The sequence below is a fragment of the Vigna unguiculata genome, chromosome 5 (genome assembly GCF_037176805.1).
Source record: "Vigna unguiculata cultivar grain cowpea cultivar isolate G323 ecotype 2 chromosome 5, ASM3717680v1, whole genome shotgun sequence".
NCBI lineage: Eukaryota > Viridiplantae > Streptophyta > Magnoliopsida > Fabales > Fabaceae > Vigna > Vigna unguiculata.
The window spans coordinates 1,091,752-1,116,247 of NC_140796.1; the positions used below are offsets into that span (position 1 = coordinate 1,091,752).

Consider the following 24,496-nt stretch of genomic DNA (forward strand, 5'->3'; position numbering starts at 1 on the left):
TTCTCCATCAATGTTAAAATCTGATCAATTTATAACAAAAAAAAATGACATGAATGCTATTAATTAAAAAATATTTACAAAAGCGGATTAAAAAAGTAATCATATATTAAAAATATAATTAGAACAATGACAGTAGCAAAAATCTATTAATGTCTAAAAATAAGTCTATAATAAAATAAGTCTATCAATGTTGATTGGGAAAATCTTTATTAATGTCAATGAAGAAGTAATTCTCGTTGGCCAAAAACAATTTTCACCAATGTTTGTTAAAAAATAAATTTAACTAACTTCGTAAGAATAATGTCAATTGAAGTTAGCCTAGAAAAACTGTCTTTAAATAAACCAAAGAAATCACTTCTATTGTCGAAAAGAATTTCTTAATATCAATCGGGAAATAACATTAGTCTACTTGGTAATAATAAAATAACCCACAACATCAACTAAGAAATAATCGCAATTGACTTTGGTTTAAAACAATTTTTTATTCACGTTAATAAAACAAGTTAAATCAAATTTATGAAACTCCTATCTCGATTGATTATATGATTTTTCAGCCTTGGATAAATTCCAAACTAAAATTAAGCCAGATTGAGAAAAGAAACATAAATTTGAGAATACAATATTTTTTTTTTTTTGTTTTAAGTGGAATTATGAATATCTAATTTTAAGTAATAAAACTATTCTCATCAAATTTTAGAATTTTAACTTCTTTAAAATCTTATTGCCCAAGTAACATTTTTTTAAAATATATTAAATTCTCTACTAGAAAAAGCAATCTTAAAATTTCTCAGATAAATCGTCTCATCATTACTTCAATAAAGTGCTTTTTAGTTTACTTCTGAACTAGAACTCATTCTGCCGTTGGTGGTGATATTATGCAGTGGTTACTTCGATCAAGAATGTTCTTTCAGATGGTTAATTCATCAAAGAATTTTCTTTCAAAACTGATGGAGGGAATTTTTGCCTTCAAACTTGATATCAATACATGTAGAGACTTGTGGCCTGAAATTATCAGTTGCAAAAGAAACAATGCTAAATTGCCACTGAATCTTGTTGTGTATGTTCTTTTAGTTTGTTTGATTAAGACTTTTGTTGGTCACTAAAGATTCATCAAGATAATATCAGTAACTTTAGAATTTCTCAAAGCAGGAGCTGCATCTCGCAGTTTTTAAAATCCATCAAGATGTAGGACTCGAACATAAATAAACTTAAAAGTTTTTAATATAGTATTAAAAAAGCGAAATCCTGTATGAGCCTAAAGGTAAATTTAATAGTTGAGACTGCACTATACCTTAAGTGAATGCCTTGTACACTACCAGTTCATGAAGAACAATACAGAGTACGAGGTTAAAAGAACTAATGATCCATGTCAAGATGTGCTGTCTCTGGCTAAGTGACTGCCATATCTAGAGCTGACAAAAGAATTATACAAGAAAGCAGATCTAACCAAGGATTTTCATTCTAGTTTAGCCCACTAGAGGCTGAAACCTTATTGATGACCTCCTCTTCCATTTCCACTAGTTGACTAAAGAACATTTCAACATCTTTTGCCTCGTCCTTGAACATGAACCTGAATTCTTTCCACTGGTGATCACCAATGCCGTCCTTCAAAGCTGGACTTGTAACTTTTGCCAGGACATCAAAACCCTTGCGATCAATGGACGTTACATATACATCCTTGATACAATATCAGTGACGTATATTAGTCCTTAAAATCATATAACAGGAACAGAAAAGTAATGGAATGGATATGTTAAGATTGGGCACTATATGTGTAATTGCCATCAGCTTTATCATCAGATGAGTGACATGAGTTGATTTTGGTGTTCACAGTTTCAATTTAATGTTATTGCGATATATTATTCGTTCAACAGAGAACATAATTGGAGCTCTTTAGATACGCACGGTACAAAACTAGCAAACTAAGAGAAACTATAACATTTCTACCATAGTAGTAAAAAAAAGATAAACATGCATCACAAAGTTCTTTTTTTTTCCTCGATACAACGATGTCCAATCTAAAAGTTTAAAATTTTGTATAAATAATTGGGTAACCTACTTATTCACTGATTCTAAAATGCTTTGTGGCAGTTCTTCATTATCTAACGAATGTATCTTGCAACCACACTTGCATTTAAGAAGATAGCATTTGAAAAACTACAGAATTGAGATATTATACTTGAGATAAATAAATAGGTTCTCATTATTGACAAGGTTATTCTCGGATAGAATGAGGAGAGGGAAGAGTAAAAAAAAAAGAAGAGAGTCATATCTAGAGTCCTAGGCACGGTAACTTTTCAAGACTATTCTAACAATTATAAAGAGTAATCAAGATCGTTATGTTACCTTTGCATTAACATCCTTGTAAACAAAACAAAAAAGCATGAGTGCTGTTCGTCTCGCCTTACTTTGATTAATTCCATCAATAATCCTCGCAGAAAATTGTGCTAAATGAGAAGCATACAAGAGATGTTTAACTTTTGTTACACAAATAAGAGATACACTACTTTAATGCATTTCAAACCAGGTATTTACCTAAGGGATCGGCTTTGGATGTTTCCAAATCTTGAACATCCACATCAAAAGTGCCTCCATGGACATCAATAAATGTGCAGGATCTGACCATTAAACTCTTTCATTAGATGAAATAAGAGAATTGGGAAGTTAGGCTTTGGAGGGGAGGACAAATTTTATTTCTAATAGATATTTTATAATTTGATAATTTTTTTAAATAAAATAAATAATATGATAGTCTACATAAACTTACTGTGTTAATTCTTTTGTTTATTTTTATAAACATGAACAAGTCTCTTAATTTAAGAATATATATATATTCCCCTCTTCCCTCCCCCTGTGTTACCGAACTTCAAAAAATAAGATTTTCCAGTTTCTCAAATATATTAATTAGGAAGGCACTTTCGAATTAAATGATTCAGTAAAAGCCCTGCCAGGAGATGCACACGCCACAAGACCATGGCCAATCATGAATGCGATGCAACATGTTAGACCCTTTACCAGTTGTTTTTTTTTTTTGGTTATTCAAATATCATTCACGGTCATCATTACATGAGTAAATTATATAATACAACAAATGAATTTTATAACCCGTGAGATGCATGGGACACTGCGCAGTGGTAATCAACTATTGCCAATTCACCAAAACTCTATCAACTTAAAATTTGTAAATCCAAGAGTTTAACAGAAGGAAACTAAACCGAGACGGTACTAATGCTCCCTCCCACCTTGAGAGTGTATGTGTGTGTGTGTAATTTTAGTTTTGTTTTATAAGAATTTGATATTTCACATGGTAAACTAGTATAACGACAACCATCCAGGAATCAGGATAGGTGCAGAGTCAACCTAGCTGCTAGAACAAGATAGGAGCTTTTGCATTCATCCAATGAAATAACAATTCAAGATAAGAATATGTGGGAGGTCAACTGAAGATTTAAGATAAAGAGTTAAACATACAAGTTCATACCTTGTTTTAAACCTATATACAGTGTATCTTTCATTGTCTCCCAATAGACCCTGAAGATTATCACTTCTAGATGTTCTGCTAACACTAGAACTTAGTACTCCGGAAACAGTATAACTGAACTCTTTGATTGCTTTTTGCTCAGATACTATGACTTCCTGAAGTTTTTCTTCAAGAGACTTCGCCTACACAAAGATCAATAACTTTTGTAAAAGTCAAGAACAACTCTACAATATACAGAATTCCGTTTTCCCTTGGTAATATATGTATAGGCCACCTTTCATAATATTTACCATACCCGGTTGTAAGGTATGGTACCATCTTTTCTTGTACCATCGATACACATAATTATATGTTTATGTGCAGAGAATATTACCATAATATTAAGGGTATTGTACACGAAAAGACCACATATAAAAATGTATCATCTTAATAGTTATAGACAAGGCTGAAACTTCAATGTGACAAGCTAGTGTTTTATTATGTAACTGAGCCATAATGTTATCTTGTCCAATGAAGCATACACTTACATTGACCCCCCTGGGGGTCAATTTTGCCCAATAAAGTCCCCCTATATCTGCTAAGATGATCCTCAACAAAATGCTTGAATGTGTGCAACTTTATCAGTTCAAGTGATTGACATATAATAGTATTTAAAACTTTGAGAAAATCATCCTACCTTTATTTTTAAAAATAAGGTCTATGTATCGTGAGGGAGCATATATATATAGTTGTGATGATAAATCCATTAATTTTTTTTATTTTACTTTTCAATAAGTGATTAAACATCTCAAGAGTGGCACAACAATAAAGCTTTACTACAGCAGCAGCAGATAACTGGACATGTTAAAGACCCTGAAAAAGCTACTATGCTAAGAGATTAGAGATTTTCAGTTAAAAAGGACTGGCATTGTTTTTCTGAACTGTATTAGTGAATCTGAAAAGATAGGCAAGTATATACAATGCTGGTGTGGCATTACCTTTTCTTCTTTAAGAGGAAGAACATCCCCAGATAAAGCAATCCGTGCTGGTAACTGTAGCACGCGAATAAATAAACCAATTAGCTTATACCTTTATTTCATCTAATTATATGAGAAAAAGAAAACAGACTCTATTAGGACAAAAACCCTTCCTTATTGATTTTTACAATCAAGCTAGGGTATAATAAATTTCTCATATATAGGATAATATTGTGGTTCCAAAGGAAAACATGTATATTCCATGCACAACCTTTTTCAATGATTTCAATATTGCGCCCAGTGGACCTGGAAAGGGGCTGGCCACAGCAAATGAACCACGCTCATCAATGATTGTGTTCTGTATGCAACAAAAATCAAACCAGTCACTCCTGCAACTACACAATGTATTCAGATGATTTATTAACACATAACATTAATATGGTAGCCTCCTGCATTTCTTGTTCCAAAAAACACTACTACGTATCAGGGCAAAAATGCAATAGAAAAAAAAAAAAAAACATACCACATTATGCATATCGTTTTCTGGCACCCAAAGGTATGGCTGTCCCCTTCTAACTATGTACTTAACCTTAGATGTATGGATACTCCCTTTGCTGTTGAAATCATACAAAAATAGCAAAGACCCAATCAGCAAAGTACTAATGCTGCAACAGAATCATCACACGACATGCCCCTTAAATTTTGTTTCATTCATGGAAGTGACAGAATGAAAGAAAACCTTATGGAGCATGTTAAGTACTGCAAGCAGTTAAGGTTTGGCTTGAGATATGTGAGTTGCGAATAGAGAAGAGAGATATTAAGCAAAAATAAATAAAAAAATAGGGGTAATGGGTACCTTCCTTTGGCATCTGCTTTGATAGTATTGAGGGAACCTTGCCAGTTTGATACCAATACATTCTGCATGCATTACCAAGTAGCATATGTAAGTTGAAATGATGCAGAGAAGGAACTTATGAAATTTGAAGAGGAAGAGAGAAAGGGAAGAACCTTGCATTTCTCAGCGAATGTGAAGAGCGTTGTTGATTTGTTGCGTTTCATGGGTCTGAAGTGTGCACACCACCTGCTCGATCAAATGAGTCTATTCTATTGGGTTAGGGTCTGAAACCAATGCATTCGAGAGTTCAGATACTGCAACCCGATATCTTAAACAAATTTCTTTAACATTTGTATCAAACAAAACTCTTTATGTATAAAAATAAATAACAATTCTTGTGTATAAGATAGATTTCACATGATAATTTGTTTATAATTTTTGGAAATATGTTTGTATAATTAACTTAAAATAAATATAAAATAATAAAAGTAGAAAGTTAAATAATTAAAAAACAATATTAGAATAGGAAATCTAATAGTTTAATAGATTGATGAAAATAACTTGATTGATAGTAATGAAATAAATTAAAGTTACTGTATACTGTATAACAACACTACAAGTTACGATATTACCTGTTAAATTTAAATTTAAATGATTTAATTATGGTTTATGTCCTTAACAAATTGAAAAAAATTCAATTGAGTTTACAACAAATTTTTATGAACTTTTAAATACTTAATAAATTTAACTTTTTAAATTGAATTTTGTTGATTTTTTTCTGTTAATTTAACGATATAGGTGTTAAGTATCTAATATATTAATTATTTTGCCACCATATCACTTCACCAGTTAAATTGTTGTTACATGTAATTTTATTACATTATTACTTTTAAAAATTTTAAATTATAATTTTATAATTATATCATCGTATCGTTTATTGTTATATTATTATATGATTATATTATAGTATCATCGTAATATCGTAATATTATATTATCATATCGTTATATTGTTTTATTATTATATAATCACAATAATATTTACAAATTATTTTTTATTAGGTTAAGTGTTTAATTTATTTAAACAATGACAAAAATCTATTATTATAATTTTTTTAAATATTAATTATTATATCAAGTCTTATACTTACTTAAGGTCTATTAATATTTAAAAAGTAATAATTATAGCTAAGTATTAAGCTTGTTTAATAATTATAACAAGGTTTAATTATGTCTTTAGTCTCCATTTTCGACTCCAAATTTCAAATTGGTACATGTATTTTTCGAAATCTCAAAATGGTCTCCTTTTTAGTTTAAAAGTCTCACTTTTGCCCTTTTCGTTAAGTCTGGGCAAACGGAGTTTGTGGTTGTTGAGGTGGATTTCTGTTACTGAAACGTGTCAATTACAGGTAGAATGGTGTGGAAATCTTTATTTATTTAAGCCACCAACATTAGAAAATGTAGAATCCCTAATTTTGTTGTCATCTTCTCCACTTCTTTTGTGATAAATCCAGCCAGTTGTGTGTCTTGTGGATCCTGTTCAAGTTCAGATCTTAGAGGAAAGCAGAAGAGCAGCGTCAATTTTTGCAATGCACGGTTGTGATTGAAGTGTTGTGGGTATGTGAAGAATGAAGAAAAGGTTGGTGGCAATGTGAAGATTGAAGCAATGGGAATATGTATTAATTCTCAAAAACATGTTCGAAAAAAAGCAATGGGAAACCAACCTCAGTAACTGGAAACTCCACGGTATGCTTTGATGCCTGCCTCACTGTGATTTCTGTGACAACATCGGTATTTGTGAATTCTCCATCTTTGCTTAATCCACCGTACTTCACCGGAAGCTGCTCCGGATCTATGTATCTGAAAGTGCAAAGAGACAGACACATCAAAACCATAAACCAAACCAAAAAATAACAAAGATAAAGCAAAATTTGAAACTTTATGTCCTCACCTCAAAAGGATTTCTGTTGATTTAGAAGGCCCGGCAAAGACAAACTTACTTAGTCCTTACAGTAAGAAAATGGCTTATCATCCTATTCACTGCCAGGTACCACCATGGTATATTAATGAAAACCTGAACCAAAACAAAAACGAGGATTTAAAACAACACACGTTTGAATTTGATTAGCATGTGTATTGTATTCACGCAATCCCAATCTTTGCATTTAATCATTCAAATTCACGCTGATATCAAGTCAATAACCTCAGATTGCACGCGTGATGACGATGGAGAACGAGACGGATTGCACTCCATAGCTTCCACCACAGTTTCCCCAAATTCTCCCGAGCTTTCTTTTTTAAAAACCCTAAACCTAATTTCACAATTCTGATTTTGTTGAAAAATAATTATCCCACCTTAAATTATAAAAACCCTAAACCCTAATTTAACATTTTAAATTACCCTAAACCTAATTTAATTACACCTGCCAGTCCACGTTACTGTTTTCTTGCCAAGTCACTGTTCAATAACTGGTCAACCTTGCCATGTCACTGTTCACCAAACGCCGTCAACCCAAACTTAACGAAAATGACAAAAGTGAGACTTTTAAACTAAAAAGGAGACTATTTTGAGATTTCAGAAAATACAGGTATCAATTTGAGATTTGGAGTCGAAAATGGGACCAAAGAAATAATTAAACCTTATAATAATTTAAAAATAATTGATTATCATTTGAATCTCATCTTGATAATTGAAATTTTATGTAAAATATTAAAGATTCTTAGTTATTATTTTAAGTTTTGAATTTGTTTGTGATTAAAAATTTCATTTAGATACAAAATTTAAAAAGATATTAAAATTTTGAATTAAAAAATATTACCAACAAATATTTTTTATGTAAAGAATGACGTAATCTTGACCAATCCTGACCCCAAATAGGAATTTTGTAAAAGAACTTCTTAATAAAAAAATTGTATTTTGATTTAGAAAAAAAGAAAAATTACATTTACACACTTAATTAAAGTGTTCATAACTTTTTTACAGGTAATCAACTCCCAAATCCATCTAGTTTTGCACACCGTTTTTTTTTTCAATTTTTAAATAATTTCTAAATAAACTATGATGGTTATTCTATTGTTATTTTCTAAATTTGGTGTTCATTATTTCATCATGATTCCGGTTGTAACAGTATTTAACATAAATTAATTGCACTTAAACATTATATTTATTAGTCTTATAACCCTAAAACCGAATTTTATACTTAAATTTCTGTCGTAATGGACATAAAAAAATTATATATATTATTTCCAATTATCCTCAATCCCTTGATACTTAATGTTGCAGTAAAATGAATTTTCTAAACAAGATAAAAAAAAAATGGAACTTTTTTATTAGTCGATTACCGTAAATCAATTAGTATGGTTGAATTATATTTTAATCGGTATTATAATTATCTAATTTATTTTAAAATACGTTTTTAAAATTTGTATTAAATAGACTTTTAAGTATGAATTAAATAACAAAATAAATGAATATTTTAATGATCCTAAGTATGATTTTAAAATTAGAATAATTAATTAGTTTTAAAAGTTAAACATTATGCATATACGAAGAAATGATAATGTATAAAACGTTAGACTGATATAATAAGAGATCGAGAATTGAAGTCTTTGAACCAGAGAAGTATAACCCTAATTTTCACAAACAAAAATGATAGAATTTCATCACACTGGCTTAGATCTTTTGAAGCCATGGATTCCTTGCTTAGATTCCTCATGTTTATAGGACTAAATTCTTTTCTTATGGTATTCACTGTCATAAAATAATAATTTAAAAAGTAATACTCACGAAAAACTGTTCACAAACAAAATATATGATGTTTCATCATCTCTCTTACCATCAAAACGATGAAGAAAAAGGATAAATTTGTTTATTAAACGCAAAGAAAGCATTTGGTTCTTGTGTAGCTTTATTTTTGTCCGAATTGCTCAAACCTTGAGTAAATAATTGTTCTTTTTTAATTGTATATGTTTCTGATTTCACACTAGTGAAATTAAGAAGCAGAAGCGATGAATTCCTCAGAACAAGAAGAGTGTTCTGGTTTGGAGATGATGCAGAAAGATCTTCATGCCACTTTTCTTGAGTTGATGTACTATTTGCTCCCATCTCCGTACGAGAGCCAAGAGACCAATCATCTCACTCTCGCTTACTTTGTCATCTCTGGACTTGACATTCTCAACTCTCTTCACTCGGTACACACGATCATCCTATTCCTATGTTTTGTATTTTTCTATGCTGTTATTGTTGTTACATTCCTCATTCATATGCAATCTCTTGTTGTTTTCTTGTCTTTGAGTGATTTAAGGTTGCCAAGGATGCTGTTGTCAGTTGGGTTTTGTCTTTCCAAGCTCACCCTGGTGCCAAGGCTGATCTCAACGATGGTATGTGTGCAAAAGCCCTTGTTTGCTCGATTTGATCTCCAAAGTTCGAATTTTTAATTGACCCATTTGAAGGGTTTTGCTGCAGGACAGTTCTATGGCTTTCATGGGTCCAAAACTTCTCAGTTTCCTCCAGATAAGAATGGGGTATGGAAAAAGTTTGAAATTCGAAGTGCCAAAAGTTTTTCTTGTTGTTGTTGAAGGATCCTGATTTTTTTTTATGTTTTCATTTTTCCTTTCTTTTTTGAGGTTTTGATTCACAACAACAGTCACTTGGCCAGTACTTATTGTGCCATTGCCATATTGAAAATTGTTGGCTATGAATTATCCAACCTTGATTCTGAATCAATTGCGTCTTCTATGAGGAACCTTCAACAGCCTGATGGAAGGTATGGTTTTGAAACGTAGATTGGATTCATGGCCTTTAAGCCTATGAAATGCTAAAATATGTGAAATTCAGAGCTGTTTTTCAATCTGGTTATATATGGTTCCACAGGTTAATGTCAAGATTTATGCCCCTAATGATATACTTTAGTGGGATTACTTCTAGTTCCTAACACTTATCTCTCTGATCTATGTTGACAGTTTCATTCCCATTCATATTGGAGGAGAAACGGATCTTAGGTTTGTATATTGTGCTGGTAAGAGGAGTAAAGTTATGAAATGCCGGTGCCAACTTTTTGATTGATTAGTAATTCTGGAATTGATATATCATATTTTTTGAACTGATTGACTGTATTAGCTGCCATCTGTTTCATGCTGAATAACTGGAGTGGCATGGATAAGGAGAAAGCCAAGGATTACATATTAGGCTGCCAGGTATGTGAACAGTGAACCTAGTGTGTCAACTGGTGACTGGAATAAGAGAATTATCTCAAGATTGTACTATATTCTGGACATGCATGTTTGTTGAAGATGTGTATAAATTAATGAAATTGATACGATTTTTGTTCTTTTCTATTTTTCTAGTCATATGATGGTGGCTTTGGATTAGTTCCTGGTGCAGAATCTCATGGTGAGTTGAAATAATCATTTATCGCAATGCAGATGTGATTCCATGTTGTGAGTAAGGCATTGCAATGTTGTTAATTGCATCAATTATTGGAATCTTTTCCCTGAAGTTTTTTTTTTTTTTTTTTCTATTGTCCATCACAGGATAGATTTGTTTGGTATACGTTTTACATTGATCTTGGTTGGTAGGAGGTTCAAATCTGGGGTTTAATACTGTTACTATCTGAAAAGTACATATTTTCCTATTAGAAGACACTTTACATAAGATTTAAAGTTGTTTCATGAAATTCTACACATTAGGTACGAACTTCAAGACTGTAAACTCTTTACCACTTGGCATATTGCCTTCTGAACTATTGTTTGTGTGAACAGAGTGGCTTTGATGTTTGAGATTATCTTTCGTTAAAATATTGTTTGTGTTATGGATAGCCTTCTGAACTAGCCTTGATATTTGTATTCATAGTTTCTGTTATCATTAAGATTATTGAGTTGCAGTTGAAGCAGTGAATCATAAATCATATCCAATCTTAATGAAGATAGCTTGAAATATATCATATAAATGATATATAGTAGTCAAATGTAATAATTTTAAACCAGAAAATGTCCAAAAGCCTTACCAAAACCAAATCCTGAGTAATAACTTTATGTGAAGCCTTAGGTTTATTAGACTGAAAACAGAGCAATGGTACAACCAAATACACTGTTGTGGATAAAATGAGATAGTGAAACCCTTATTTCATATGTAACTTGAGAGTTGGTCTTATCCATTTTTAATGTTTGTTATTTCTTGAATGATATTTATCAACATTACTTATTTTAGTGTCACAGGAGGTGGAACTTACTGTGCTATTGCATCTCTCCGGTTAATGGGACTCATCGAAGATAATATTCTCTCAGATTGTGCTTCGTCAACTTTAATAGATGTGCCATTACTGCTGGAGTGGATCTTGCAGGTTTGTACATATGAACTTTTTCAATATAAGGGGATTAGATCGTGTTAGTTTGTGAACGAAAACATCGGCTTGGTTGTTTTTCTTTATTGATCACTTAAAGCTTGGTTAACTTTTAGTCTTTGAATTGATTATCCATGGATGGATCAAGATTCAATAATTCGTCTTCCTTTTCAGAGGCAGGGAAATGATGGTGGATTCCAGGGTAGACCAAATAAATCTAGTGATACATGTTATGCATTTTGGTGAGCTAATTATGCACCCTTTATAATTTCTATGGTATTACATTGTCTATAAGTTTTCAAAGCCTTGACATGCATCATATATGTTTGTTAGGATTGGAGCTGTTTTAAGGATTCTAGGGGGCAGCAACTTTGTTGACCATAAGGCTCTACGTGGATTTTTGCTGTCTTGTCAATACAAGGTACAACATCTAACAGTCAGTTTTTCATGCATTGTGTTGCACGGTTTTAGGAGAAGGAATTTTTCGAATCCAGATTCTTTAATGATATTTTTGGTATTGTCTTCTACTGAATATTAAAAATACATTGTGTTGGTACTTTAAACGTCTCTTTAATATATTTTAAAAGTCAAAATCAAAGACCATCAATGTATTTTGAAGTCACGGTAAAGGGACAACACAATAAAATCTAGTACAGAATTCAAATTCGAAACTTTCTGTGAAACTTTCTGTGGTATGTTAGATTTGTAGAACAAAATTGATAGGAAATGAAAGGTAAAATAAATAGTGATAGTGATTAAAGTTAAACCTGATTTTTGTTAAATTATGAAAGAAGACAAAAGTTACTGCCTCTTCATTTCTTGTTCTTTGTTTTCCTATATGTCTTTCTAGTACTTCTATGTTAGGATTATATGAAGCCAAGTTTACTTAACAACAGATGAAATAAGGGCTTTAAATTCATCTCAAGATCACTAGTGTTTTTCATTTCCTTTTCTACTTTCAGGTCTTTTATGAAGGGGTAAACTATGTATATGATATCAGTTATTAAACTAGTCTAGGAACTCATATCTTGGTGCTTATATGTTTCTGCTTTTGATCAGTATGGTGGTTTCAGCAAATTCCCTGGAGAGTATCCAGACCTGTACCACTCCTTCTATGGATTTACTGCTTTCAGCCTGTTGGAAGAGTCTGGCTTGAAATCACTTTGTTCTCAACTGGGAATTACTGAAAATGCTGCAATGGGACTCTAACTTAGAATTATAAATGGATGCACTTTTCTACATAACATTTCTTGAGAATCATACCAAGCTCTCAGCACAAATGCACCCTTATTGGATCTTTCTTTTTTATTCTTTGTCAAATATAAGTGCACTGCAAATTTTCCTTTCATCTGTTGCATCTATTGCAAATTTTCCCTTTCTATTTGTTTTATTTACTTTTGGACGAAGTTTACTATTGAATATGCAAATATGAAGTTCGGCGTGAGGATTGACAAATGTAAAATTATGTAAATGAAAGAAAAATGTAATTTTATATCAGTGAGTCAAATAATATGCTGATGATGAGCGTGAATGTTTAGATAGGTTCAGTCATAACTATGTATGGATAATTTTTCTCACTGAAGTCTATGACTGCAAACTATATTGTTTAGGATTTGTTTTAAAAATAAGAAAAATGAAGACAAAAGTTGATATAACTACAGTCAACCTTTACCACACTATAATTATGAATCTGAATTTTTGTTGAAAAAGGACAAACAATCATTAAAAATTTTGTTGAATTCATAACTGAATCAGAATTAAAACGTAGATTTATAATTCCTATCTAAGTTAAAAACTACTTTAAATAATTTTTATCTTTCATGTCCGAAAGGTAGATGTAAGAAGAAAATGAATTTCTGCCATTTTTGTCACTAATCTTCAATGATACATAGTGCAAGTTATTTAGAAGTTTGGCTATATATGCATACAAGTACATATTTTTCAATATAAAAACACCAACTAAAGCTGCACTTGTCTATAGAATAAAACATCTCTGTTGCTGGAGAATCTTGAGAGAAAAAAGTAGTATATTCTAGTAAGTTGGCCAAGCATGAAAGTACTGTTTTACTTTTTTTGCTGTTCAATGCTTTCAAGTTCCAACTATTTTCCACATCAGTAATAACTAGAATGACTATTTTTTTTAAGATGAAACAAAAGGGTGCTGTCTGAATTGTATGTTTGGGGAAAAAAGTCTTCAAAATCGCTTCTTTTAAGGCATTTTTTTTACGATGGGAGAAACTGGTGTGAGACCAGTGAGAAAGGCAGTGAACAGAGTTTCATTCAACAACAAAAAAAAACAATTTTAGATTACTAGTAGTGTTCATATATTATTACTTTCTGCGATAAACTGAGATTATTTTTATGAAAAAGTTATGGTTTTTCATATTTTTGAATTGAAAGTTAAAAGTATCTGTAGTAGTCAAAATCCCACACCATCCAAACTGAACCAAACTATTCATCATTAAATCTAAGTCAAACAGAACCAATTAGTTCTCTGATTAATTAAGATATTTTCCTCCTTTACAACCAAACAAATCAATATTCATTCTCCACTTGGCATTCATATGTGTTTAAGGGAGGCAAAGAAGAATCATCTTTTGGATCGAAAAACTAAGAGCCAGCATAGATAGTATCAATGAATCTAAAAATCTAGATATTATTAGGATTTTAGTTGAAGGTTAATGGCTGATAAATATATGCGTGTACCTTCAATATGCAACACCAAAAGATGCCACAAAAGGTTATGCTTAAAGCCTTATTTTATTCTTTATTCTGACCTGTTATGATTCTTCAACGTGGTGGTGGGGCTAGAAAAGATGGCACTTTCGGTCATGACCCACGACACATATTCACGGGCAATTACACCTCTTCTTGTTGTTTACCAAAAAGCCACAAAATCTGAGTCTCTCTTTTACAAATTTGTCACTTACTTCAGTGGTGAATTGGTCATTGTCTGAGCAATGTGCACATTAACCCTGCTTCACCACTGGCCTTTGTTTCATCTTCATCAAATTTTGATCACACGGCCCACATATTTTTATCATAAAAGTTTAGTGGGAAAATTGAGTTGCAGACAAATATGCAGAAAAACATGACATGGGACAATGTTGGTTTAACATATGTCTCATTCACTAGCAGGCTAATAAAGAGAGGAGCAAAAAAAAATGGCATGGCCCTGAAACAATTCTTTCAACTACCCTCACAAGACAGCAACTTGTATGCAAAAGGATGGACCATCTCATATCCCACAAAACAATTGAAATAATTACCATGATAGAGTCAGATGCATCATTCAAATGGGAAAAAAAGTGTCATTGGAATCTTAATTACACAACAAAATAAAAGATTTCTGATAAACTGATTACACAAATCATAGCATGTCATTAGATTTTAGATTTTTGGAGATATTTACCATGACATGACATTTTCAACAACTTTCTTGAAAGTTCTTCTTGATCTTTCTACCCCATTTCTCACTCTCTACAAGAAGCCTTGTAAGGTTTAGTAAAATGAAATATAAATAAACTTTCCAATTTCATCAGACCCACCTTGAAGCATTTATGCGCTGAAAATATGGTCCCCCATATGGTTATGAAACATTGAGAGTAGTACATCTCACAACTGGCTTAGCAGATTAAACCATAACTGCATCCCAATACAACTCAAGGGGAGAAACAAATTCCCATTACGAAAAAGGTGGGATTGTTCAACATGTAATTAGAAAGATTAATGAAGAAATAAACTCATAATTGACTTGCCAGAACTTTGGTGTTAGCTGGTTTCTTTCTTCTTGTTTGGTGAATGTGTCATGAAGCTAATGGAAGTACCTGTGAAGTGCTTGAATGGTACTGTGGTGGACGAGGATGTTGGTGGTGATTAACCTCTTTTTCTGTTTTCTTGTCAACAACTATTGTGATGAAAGAACCACCTTCAACCTCATCTCCATGTCCCTTATTTTCATCTTGTTCTAGTTTTCTTCTAAGCTTCTCTTCTGCTTCCTGCAAGAACTTGAATTTTGGAGGAGGTGAGGACTTTAATCTGTTGAACTCAGCATCAGTTGCTGTTTCAAAAAGAGGGTTGAATCCTCGCTGGTTATAGGGACTGATAGGAGTACCAAAAGGAGGAGTGAAAAAAGGTGGAGAAGAAGTAGGTGTCATGTATGGTGTCTCCACAACCAGCAAATCACCCAAGCTTCTACCCCTTGAACCTTTTCCACTCTTGTCACACTTTGATTTTCCATCATCAGATTCTAAATCTTCTTTTGATTCTTCTACTATGGTGAACAAGAACCTTGGAGGACCTAAGAGATCCTGTTGCCTCATGTACTCTGCATCGATGCTATCATCCCCAAACGGTTTGAAAACAAAGTCCTTGCCACTGTGAGAATGAACTTGTTCTGGGTCATGAACAAGGGTGTCACCAATTCTCATTGAAGAACATAGCTCAGGAGGAGTGAAACTTGTTTGCCTCAAAGAAGATGATGATGATGATGGCCTTTTCCAACAAAACATGTAGAACAATTCCTTCACAGGGTTGCCATAATCATTCTCAATCTCTCTGTTGGTTATCCTCTTCTTCCACCATAGCAGATAGTAAACCTCAGCTACCAGAGCCAACAAAAGGCAACCAAAAATAATACTGAGACCAAGACCTACACTACTCAAGGATTTCATCTTTGTCCTCAAATCACATTGAAAACACTTGAACTTGCACAATCACCAAAGATGCTTAACATATATGTAACCTAACCCAACCCACAAAATTACATCAAACACACCAGAGGGCTACAAAAACAAAATCAAAACCCAGTTTCAACACATGTTTATGAGTTTCCCTAAAATCTCACGAGCAATTAACTGAAACTCTCGAGAATTTATCCTCAGATTCCGAATTCAAGCACTGAAATTGTGGATAATCTTTTCAGTAAAAAAGATTAATGTATGAATGTAATACTGTAACTACAAATGCCCACCAATAAAGCATGGCATAATGACAAACCTTGGTTGCAAAATGCAGAGTCTCTCAGAACAGCAATCTGCTAAAAGAGCCAACCAACCAAAAAGCTCCCTTTTCTCTTGAAAGCAACACATGCAAATCATAAGCATAATAAGCCCATGGGCCCTTGGCTTTAACCTAACCCCATTTGGGATTAAAGATTAAACACCCTGATATGGATTAGTCTCATCATTAGCCTCAAAGAATGTGATAATGCAACACTTTTAAACTGGTGAAAACAGAATAATGGAAAGGAAAAGATCCTCTAAACCATAAACCACTATGAGGATGCACCAAAACCAGGAGCCAGAAAATAACTATAGAGAGTGAGCATGTACCTGTCTGGCTTATGGTTGGAGGGTCTCGTCCTTCGAGAGAGGCTCACATGGGATCAGAAAATTAAAAAAAAAAAACAAAAACAAAAACAAAAAAAAACATGAAAGTGACATGTCACATTGTCACTGTGTCATTGCACATCCAATGTAAATTGTAATATAAGATCCTTCAGAGAAGTGAAGATTTCATTTCTCCCATGACTCTAGTTGGTACTACTTGGTGTTATGTTATGCACTCACTGACAAATGGGAGGGACAATGATTCCACATCTGAAAGCTTCCTCCTATGCTTGGGTTTGTAAAATCTTAATCATGGTTTTTGTTGAATGCTTTTCACTATACCATGATTTTTTGTTTTGACAGAGATTGTTATTTGAAAGTGAAGCAACGTTGCTTCTCTTTGATTCTTTTGATAGATCATGATGCTCCAATGCAACAAAATAAATGGCGGGAAAATTTGTTAATTTGCTGCTAATTAATTAAGTGATTGGAAGAAAAAATATTTATACTTATATAGTAATGAGTCTTTCAAAGAGATTTGATAATACCAACAAAATATTATGAATAGATCAATTGCACTTTAACTTAAAACCTTCTACTTAAATTTATTACATTAATAATTTTGAAAATAATCCGGTGAGTCAAAGTCCATATGAGATAAAAAATATAAAATTAAATTTTATATAAAATGAAAGACTCGTAATGTTATTATTTTAAGATTTTGAAACAAAAATAATGTCAAATATTTTACATATATAAAACCTAATCATATATATATAAGGATAATAATATTTTGAGATTTTGATAATTTTTTTTATAATATAAAATATCATCTTTTAAATAATTTTGAAATATTAAAAGTAAAAAAATAAAAAATTACTTAAAAATAACACATACAATTGTAAGAAAAAGTTATCAAAATGTAGTAGTTAACAAATATTTTTCTAATAAAACGAACTTATATACAAGTGAGAAAAAAATAAATAAAGTTAGCATGGTCAAGATCCATTTTAGTATTTGGTGAAACATTTGGGACAAGAGTCCTACATTTTCATTCCTTACCTTATTTCATGGCATAAAGCCTGAATTAATATTAGTAGAAGATGGGCAACAGAACCCTAGGATGTGTCAGTCAAGGCCGGTTATGGATTTTATGTTGTCTGGATTAATTTATTTCTGTTATTAGTGATTCATTAATTAATCAAACTATTTGCCGTATACTTAATAAATTAGCTTCTTGAATGGGTATCAAACAGGAACATATTAAGTAATGGATCTATATTTTATACATATTATGAGTTGAATACTACTTATGGATTAGTGCTACTATCCCACTGAAAGTAATCTATTGTATATATTAATTAAGTTTAGGATTCAAATCTTGTAAATAAAAAATATGGTAAGAGTCTCTCTTAAAAGAACCTTTCTTTTATAAATCTCTCTAAGATAGAAAAATAGCACTAATTAATTTGTTATTTGTGTTTCTTATTGACAAAATTTCCATAAAAGTACTGTGATTGTTTAAAATTTGTTGAGTGATTTATCTTTGATAAAATGTTATGTCTTAATTTCACTGTCTTATCTAGAAATATGAGATTTAGAAATTTATATGAGAGATTCCTTCTGCTTCATGTTGAATATTTACATAATTATATATTTTTAAGTCTTTGAAATTTGACAAGTTTGAAACATCGATTATTTTGATCACAAAACTTAAAAAATAAATTATTTTTAATTTAATTACATTAAATTTGTTTAAATATCAAACACGTTTTTTAATATATTTAAATTGTTTATATTTTTATTTCAACGTCTATTAAAAAAACGTGTATGACATGTAACATATCTATCTAATAACATTTCTTTTTGGTATTGTTTATTTTGTTCCCGGAAAACAGAAGGCAATGCCTATGAATTCTTGAGGGTGGCTTTGGTTGGTTATAAACTTCTCATTTTCTTAGCACAGAAAAAGACAAAATAAAAAACAACAGGTAACACTCACCCACAACCCTACTTCTGCAAGTTTGATACAGTTATATAAACATAGGATTAACTTCTATAATGCATAGGTTAATTTTAACTTATAAATCTAATTATTTATTTATTATATTGATAGCTTAAAACTGGAATTGTCTTCTTTGATACACTTAAAATAGTGTAGTCCATGAAAAGAACTCGAACTTTGTACCAGGAAATCGAGGAAATTATTTTTTTTCACCTTAGAAGTTTCTTTCTGTTTGTGTATTTTATGGTGTATTGAAAAAGTGTATATATATATATATATATATATATATATATATATATATATATATATATATATGTAATCTAAAAGCACATTTAAGATTACATAACTTAAAATATATTTTTATATTTCAAATTATATTTTAATAATGTGAAAATTGTTCTGAAGTATATTATATAAATTAACTTTTAAATTAAATTAAACAATTTAGAATATATTTTTAAATTATATAATCTAGAAAGTGTTGTATAATAAACTTTTAGATTACATTATTTAAATTATAAAGGATATGTTTTTTACGTTAAAGATATTTTTTTCATAATATATTTTAAAATTTTACACAATTTAAAATAGATTTTCAAACTATGTCACTTGAAATTATTTAAACTTTTAGGAAATTGAGATGGGGTGCCAAAAGAAATTGCTTAAAATTGTTTACACAACGTTTTAGTTTGACGAACTGCAGGCCCGAATGAATAGTTTTGTTGATCGAACACGAACCCATCGATTTCTTCAACCTTCAAGAACTAAAACACAATAATTGATTTTTTTTTTTCTATTTGTTTAGAAAAAAAATAAATCGTTTGCTCAATATTTCGAACTGAAAAATATTTTTATAATTCAAAATGTTTGAAAGATGCTGTTAATAAGATTGATTGAAATGGTAGCAGGCTAAATTTGTAACTTTACAAAGACTAAGATCTATCTCTAATGAGAATAATGATGGAAGGAAATAGCGATGAAAATAGTGTTTTCTCGGAAAACAAATATCTAGAAGAATAATTTAAAACGATATTAATTATGTTGAGGTAGGCATGGGAGGATGCAGACGATGAGATAACATACAACCCACCCACAGCGAGGGCCATGTCAAAAATCAAATAATCTTGCGCAATTCTTAATTTCCTAATAGAACATTAGATTCGACATGATGTCAAAGTGATAATTGTGTCAAACATTTCTATCTTGCACATTTTCTGCATAACGACACTTCTACGTGCATACCACAAACAATTGCTTACTTTTATGAATTGTGTAAACCGCCAAATGAGTTTTTCCACCCTCCATACCACATGGGAACATAAATTATCTATTTGTAGCAATTGTCCAATTTTAAATCTGCTTGCCAAGTCGACAAAATTATAAGCACTTTCATTCATACTTGAAACAAAATATTATAAAAAATCTAATAGCTGCAATGTGAAACATTTTCGCAATATTAAAGATAAACATTTGAAAAAAATAAGAGAAATATTTGGCCGATAAAACTGTTATCTTTACCAAGAGATTTTTAACATTTGTAGTCCAAGTTAAGTCCGGATAAACTATTCCGGACTAGAACAGTGAGAAACCAAAATGTTGGGCCAAAATTCTGAACAAAATATAATAAAGAGAAAAGGTAAATAAGTCCAGCAGAACATGAAAACAAGTAAACAGTTTAATCAACTTCTTCGATCTTGGGACCAGCACCACCAGACGCAGATGGTGGAACATCTTCATCCATGCCTCCAGCCATGTCGGGAGCACCTGCACCCTGGTACATCTTTGCAATGATTGGATTGCAAATGCTCTCAAGCTCCTTCATCTTGTCCTCGAACTCATCTGCTTCGGCAAGCTGGTTGCTGTCCAACCAATGAATAGCACTCTCAATGGCATCTTCAATTTTCTTTTTATCATCAGCAGAAAGCTTGGAAGCAATCTTCTCATCCTTAATAGTGTTCCTCATGTTGTAGGCATAATTTTCCAGGGCATTCTTTGCATCAACCTTCTTCTTGTGCTCCTCATCCTCTGCCTTGTACTTTTCAGCCTCCTGGACCATCTTCTCAATCTCGTCCTTTGAGAGTCTACCCTTGTCATTGGTAATAGTAATCTTGTTCTTCTGACCGGTGGTCTTGTCCTCGGCTGAGACATTCAAGATACCATTGGCATCTATGTCAAAGCAAACGGTGATCTGAGGAACACCCCTGGGTGCAGGGGGAATGCCAGAAAGCTCAAATTTACCCAACAAGTTGTTGTCCCTGGTTCTAGCTCTCTCTCCCTCGTACACCTGAATCAAGACACCGGGTTGGTTGTCGGAGTAAGTAGAAAACACTTGCTCCTTCTTGGTGGGAATGGTGGTGTTCCTTGGAATGAGAACAGTCATGACACCACCGGCAGTTTCCAAACCAAGAGAAAGGGGTGTAACGTCCAACAGCAACAGGTCCTGCACTTTCTCATTACCTTCACCGCTCAATATTGCTGCCTGAACAGCAGCTCCATAGGCAACAGCCTCGTCTGGATTGATACTCTTGCAAAGTTCCTTGCCATTAAAGAAATCTTGCAACAGCTGCTGCACCTTGGGAATTCTTGTGGATCCACCAACTAGGACAACATCGTGGACGGTGCTCTTGTCCATCTTTGCATCCCTCAGACATTTTTCAACAGGTTCCATACACTTTCTGAACAGATCCATGTTCAGCTCCTCAAACCTAGCACGGGTGATAGTTGTGTAGAAGTCAACACCTTCGTAAAGAGAATCAATCTCAATTGTGGTCTGTGCAGTAGACGAGAGAGTCCTCTTCGCCCTCTCACAGGCAGTCCTCAATCGCCTTAGAGCCCTTGGGTTCCCACTGATATCCTTCTTGTGCTTCCTCTTAAACTCCTGAACAAAATGGTTAACCATTCTGTTGTCAAAATCTTCACCTCCAAGATGAGTATCTCCGGCAGTGGCCTTAACTTCAAAAATACCCTCCTCAATAGTGAGGAGAGAAACATCAAAAGTTCCACCGCCCAAATCAAAGATCAAGACGTTCTTCTCACCCACACTAGTGGCTTTCTTGTCAAGACCATAAGCAATGGCAGCAGCCGTGGGTTCATTGATGATTCGCATGACATTAAGGCCGGCAATGACTCCAGCATCCTTTGTAGCCTGACGCTGGGAATCGTTGAAGTATGCAGGAACTGTGACCACAGCATTCTTCACAGCTGATCCGAGATAAGCCTCGGCAATCTCACGCATCTTCATGAGGACCATAGAGGAAATCTCCTCAGCAGCAAACTGCTTCTCCTCACCCTTGTAGTTTACAACAATCATAGGCTTGTCAGCAGGACCAGCAACAACTTTGAACGGCCACAACTTCACGTCACTCTGGACGGTTGTGTCAGAAAATCTCCTTCCGATCAAACGCTTAGCATCTGAAATTTTACAACAAATGATCAATAATATGTCAACAAAAAAGCTTCAAATATAACAACGCCGCCGTCGCCGACGACGCCTACTGTTACTAAAGCAGACAAATATTACAACTCCCCTCACAATAAGCATGCACATAATCTTATTCAAATAAAAACTATATTTTAACAAATAACTAATGAAAATGTTGCCTATTATTAAAATAAAATAAAATTACCACGAATAATTATAAAAACGCCTCCCAATATCAGATTCCAACAAACAAATATAGCATGTGCATAACAAAATTATTCAATTAAAAATCATATTCCAATTTACTATACAAGTATTTGTTCTAGCAAAGCGACTCATGTGAAACAACCAATAATGCAGTAACTCAGTTCAAACTGTCAGTATTTCTATAATGATCATTTAACTCATAACATATATGATAACAACATAAACAACAACAAAGTCAAAAATATCAATAATAATAAGCTGACAAAATAAAAATTACAATATGAGAACAATCGTGTTGCAAATAACAGATCCAGATATACAGGAACACTAGACACACGTTACTATCGAATAGAGATATAAGCGATGAACAGATCGTAATAAAGCGATGATTCAGATGCAGATCTTACCGAAAACGGTGTTGATAGGGTTCATGGCGACCTGATTCTTAGCAGCGTCACCGATCAACCGTTCGGAGTCGGTAAAAGCGACGTAAGACGGCGTCGTCCTGTTACCCTGGTCATTGGCGATGATTTCTACACGGTCATGCTGCCACACTCCGACACAAGAGTAGGTGGTGCCGAGATCGATTCCGATGGCAGGACCATCTCCTTTTCCGGCCATTGCTAGATCCGCGGACGAGATAACAGAAAATATAGAGAAGAAGCTTTAGCTTGTAAAGCGCCGAAACTGTGAAAGAAAAAGAGAAGAATAGAAAAGACTCCAAAGAATTGTTACGATTTGTTAGGGTAGAGAGAAGAAGAGGCTTATATAAGTGTGGGATTTATCATTTTTGAAATTTATATTTCTAGAATCTTCTTTGCTTACATGGGAACGCGATGATACGCAGAACGCCTCTCTCAACTTCTGGTTGGTTCCAGAGCCTTCTCTGTATCTGCCAGCTTGGACACGTAACAACTTTTTCAACGTATGGGATTTAAAAAAAATAAAAATAGATACTATATTATTTTAAAATATTATCTGATTTAATATATTTAAATATTTTTTTAATATTAATTAAGATATAATTAATCATCATTACTTTTTTATTTTATATTTAAATTTAGAATAATTAGTTTTATTAATTAAAATAATATAAATTTATGTAATAGATTTTGTAAAGAAAAAATATCTTATGAAATTTTTAAATAATATTTCTTCACTTTATATTTAATTATTTGTTTTTTGAACTTTTTAAATATTTAATATTATTTTTTTCTTAATAATTTAAATTTTGTATGTTTAACAATATTTTAATTTTAATAGCATTAGAATATAATTATTTAATTATTTTTTATCTTTTTATTTATTTTTAAATTAAACAAAATGTTAAATGTAATTATATAATAATTGTAAATATTTTTATTACCTGAGTAAAGTAAAACTACAATAATAATTATTAGGTGAAAATTTATTTAATAGATTTCGTAAAATATAATGTATATTAATGATTCTTGATCAGTATAATTAGTATATTTGTTAGCAGAATCTTTTTGCCAAATCTAATTATAAGAACTCTTAATCATATTTTTCTTCTAATTATTAAACTTCAATAGACAAAATTTTAGTTCGTGAATTATTTAATAAGGAAAATAAAAATAATTATATTATGCAATTAAAGTAAATATACATCAATTAACTTATATAGAATCTAATAAACATATTCACAATTTAGGATTAAGTTGAGTAGATATATCATTATAAAAAAAATTGCCTGTAAAGAATAATAGTCAACGTAATAAATCAAAATGAATCAAATTGATAGTAAAGAAAATAACTCTTGGACATTAGATGGTTATTATAAGGGTTAATTAAGTTTATTTTTGTTACTCCTAATTAGTTCTAATGAGAACTTTTTTTACCTTTTTTATGTCCTCTTTTAGTCAATAAACTAATTATATTCTGAATAATAAAATTGAACAGC

At 32.0% G+C, this 24,496-nt stretch overlaps 4 protein-coding genes across 7 annotated transcripts; 1 reads left to right on the top strand and 3 right to left on the bottom strand.

Annotated features, from left to right (window-relative positions):
* Nucleotides 1-1,262: 1,262 nt before the first annotated feature.
* Nucleotides 1,263-5,616, bottom strand: LOC114185584 (uncharacterized). The gene is made up of 9 exons (XM_028073405.2): nucleotides 5,446-5,616; nucleotides 5,294-5,355; nucleotides 4,961-5,051; nucleotides 4,709-4,795; nucleotides 4,459-4,512; nucleotides 3,482-3,663; nucleotides 2,536-2,618; nucleotides 2,347-2,447; nucleotides 1,263-1,677 (listed from the first exon to the last, which is right to left on the bottom strand). Exons 1-9 carry the CDS (start codon nucleotides 5,494-5,496, stop codon nucleotides 1,462-1,464), a joined length of 927 nt encoding a protein of 308 aa, XP_027929206.1. The 5' UTR covers nucleotides 5,497-5,616; the 3' UTR covers nucleotides 1,263-1,461.
* Nucleotides 5,617-8,875: 3,259 nt separating this feature from the next.
* PGGT-I (Prenyltransferase family protein) lies at nucleotides 8,876-12,991 on the top strand. Of its 3 annotated transcripts, none has more exons than XM_085673760.1 (11): nucleotides 8,876-9,462; nucleotides 9,576-9,651; nucleotides 9,724-9,795; nucleotides 9,898-10,037; nucleotides 10,234-10,289; nucleotides 10,391-10,467; nucleotides 10,618-10,663; nucleotides 11,488-11,612; nucleotides 11,787-11,854; nucleotides 11,946-12,033; nucleotides 12,672-12,991. In XM_085673760.1, the coding sequence occupies exons 2-11, from the start codon at nucleotides 9,586-9,588 to the stop codon at nucleotides 12,819-12,821; spliced, it is 888 nt and encodes a 295-aa protein (XP_085529886.1). In that variant the 5' UTR covers nucleotides 8,876-9,462; nucleotides 9,576-9,585; the 3' UTR covers nucleotides 12,822-12,991. The 3 variants fall into 3 exon arrangements, with proteins under 3 accessions (XP_085529886.1, XP_027925841.2, XP_027925842.2); XM_028070040.2 differs by having other exon boundaries at nucleotides 9,737-9,795; XM_028070041.2 differs by having other exon boundaries at nucleotides 9,742-9,795.
* A 1,932-nt stretch (nucleotides 12,992-14,923) lies between these two features.
* Nucleotides 14,924-16,961, bottom strand: LOC114184937 (Putative membrane lipoprotein). 2 transcript variants are annotated; one of them, XM_085673761.1, is made up of 2 exons: nucleotides 16,946-16,961; nucleotides 14,924-16,777 (listed from the first exon to the last, which is right to left on the bottom strand). In XM_085673761.1, exon 2 carries the CDS (start codon nucleotides 16,283-16,285, stop codon nucleotides 15,419-15,421), a length of 867 nt encoding a protein of 288 aa, XP_085529887.1. In that variant the 5' UTR covers nucleotides 16,286-16,777; nucleotides 16,946-16,961; the 3' UTR covers nucleotides 14,924-15,418. The 2 variants fall into 2 exon arrangements, with proteins under 2 accessions (XP_085529887.1, XP_027928153.1); XM_028072352.2 differs by lacking the exon at nucleotides 16,946-16,961 and having other exon boundaries at nucleotides 14,924-16,511; nucleotides 16,611-16,925.
* Nucleotides 16,962-20,438: 3,477 nt separating this feature from the next.
* On the bottom strand, nucleotides 20,439-23,351 carry LOC114184936 (heat shock cognate 70 kDa protein 2-like). The gene is made up of 2 exons (XM_028072351.2): nucleotides 22,983-23,351; nucleotides 20,439-22,358 (listed from the first exon to the last, which is right to left on the bottom strand). The coding sequence occupies exons 1-2, from the start codon at nucleotides 23,194-23,196 to the stop codon at nucleotides 20,623-20,625; spliced, it is 1,950 nt and encodes a 649-aa protein (XP_027928152.1). The 5' UTR covers nucleotides 23,197-23,351; the 3' UTR covers nucleotides 20,439-20,622.
* Between the last annotated feature and the right edge of the window lie 1,145 nt (nucleotides 23,352-24,496).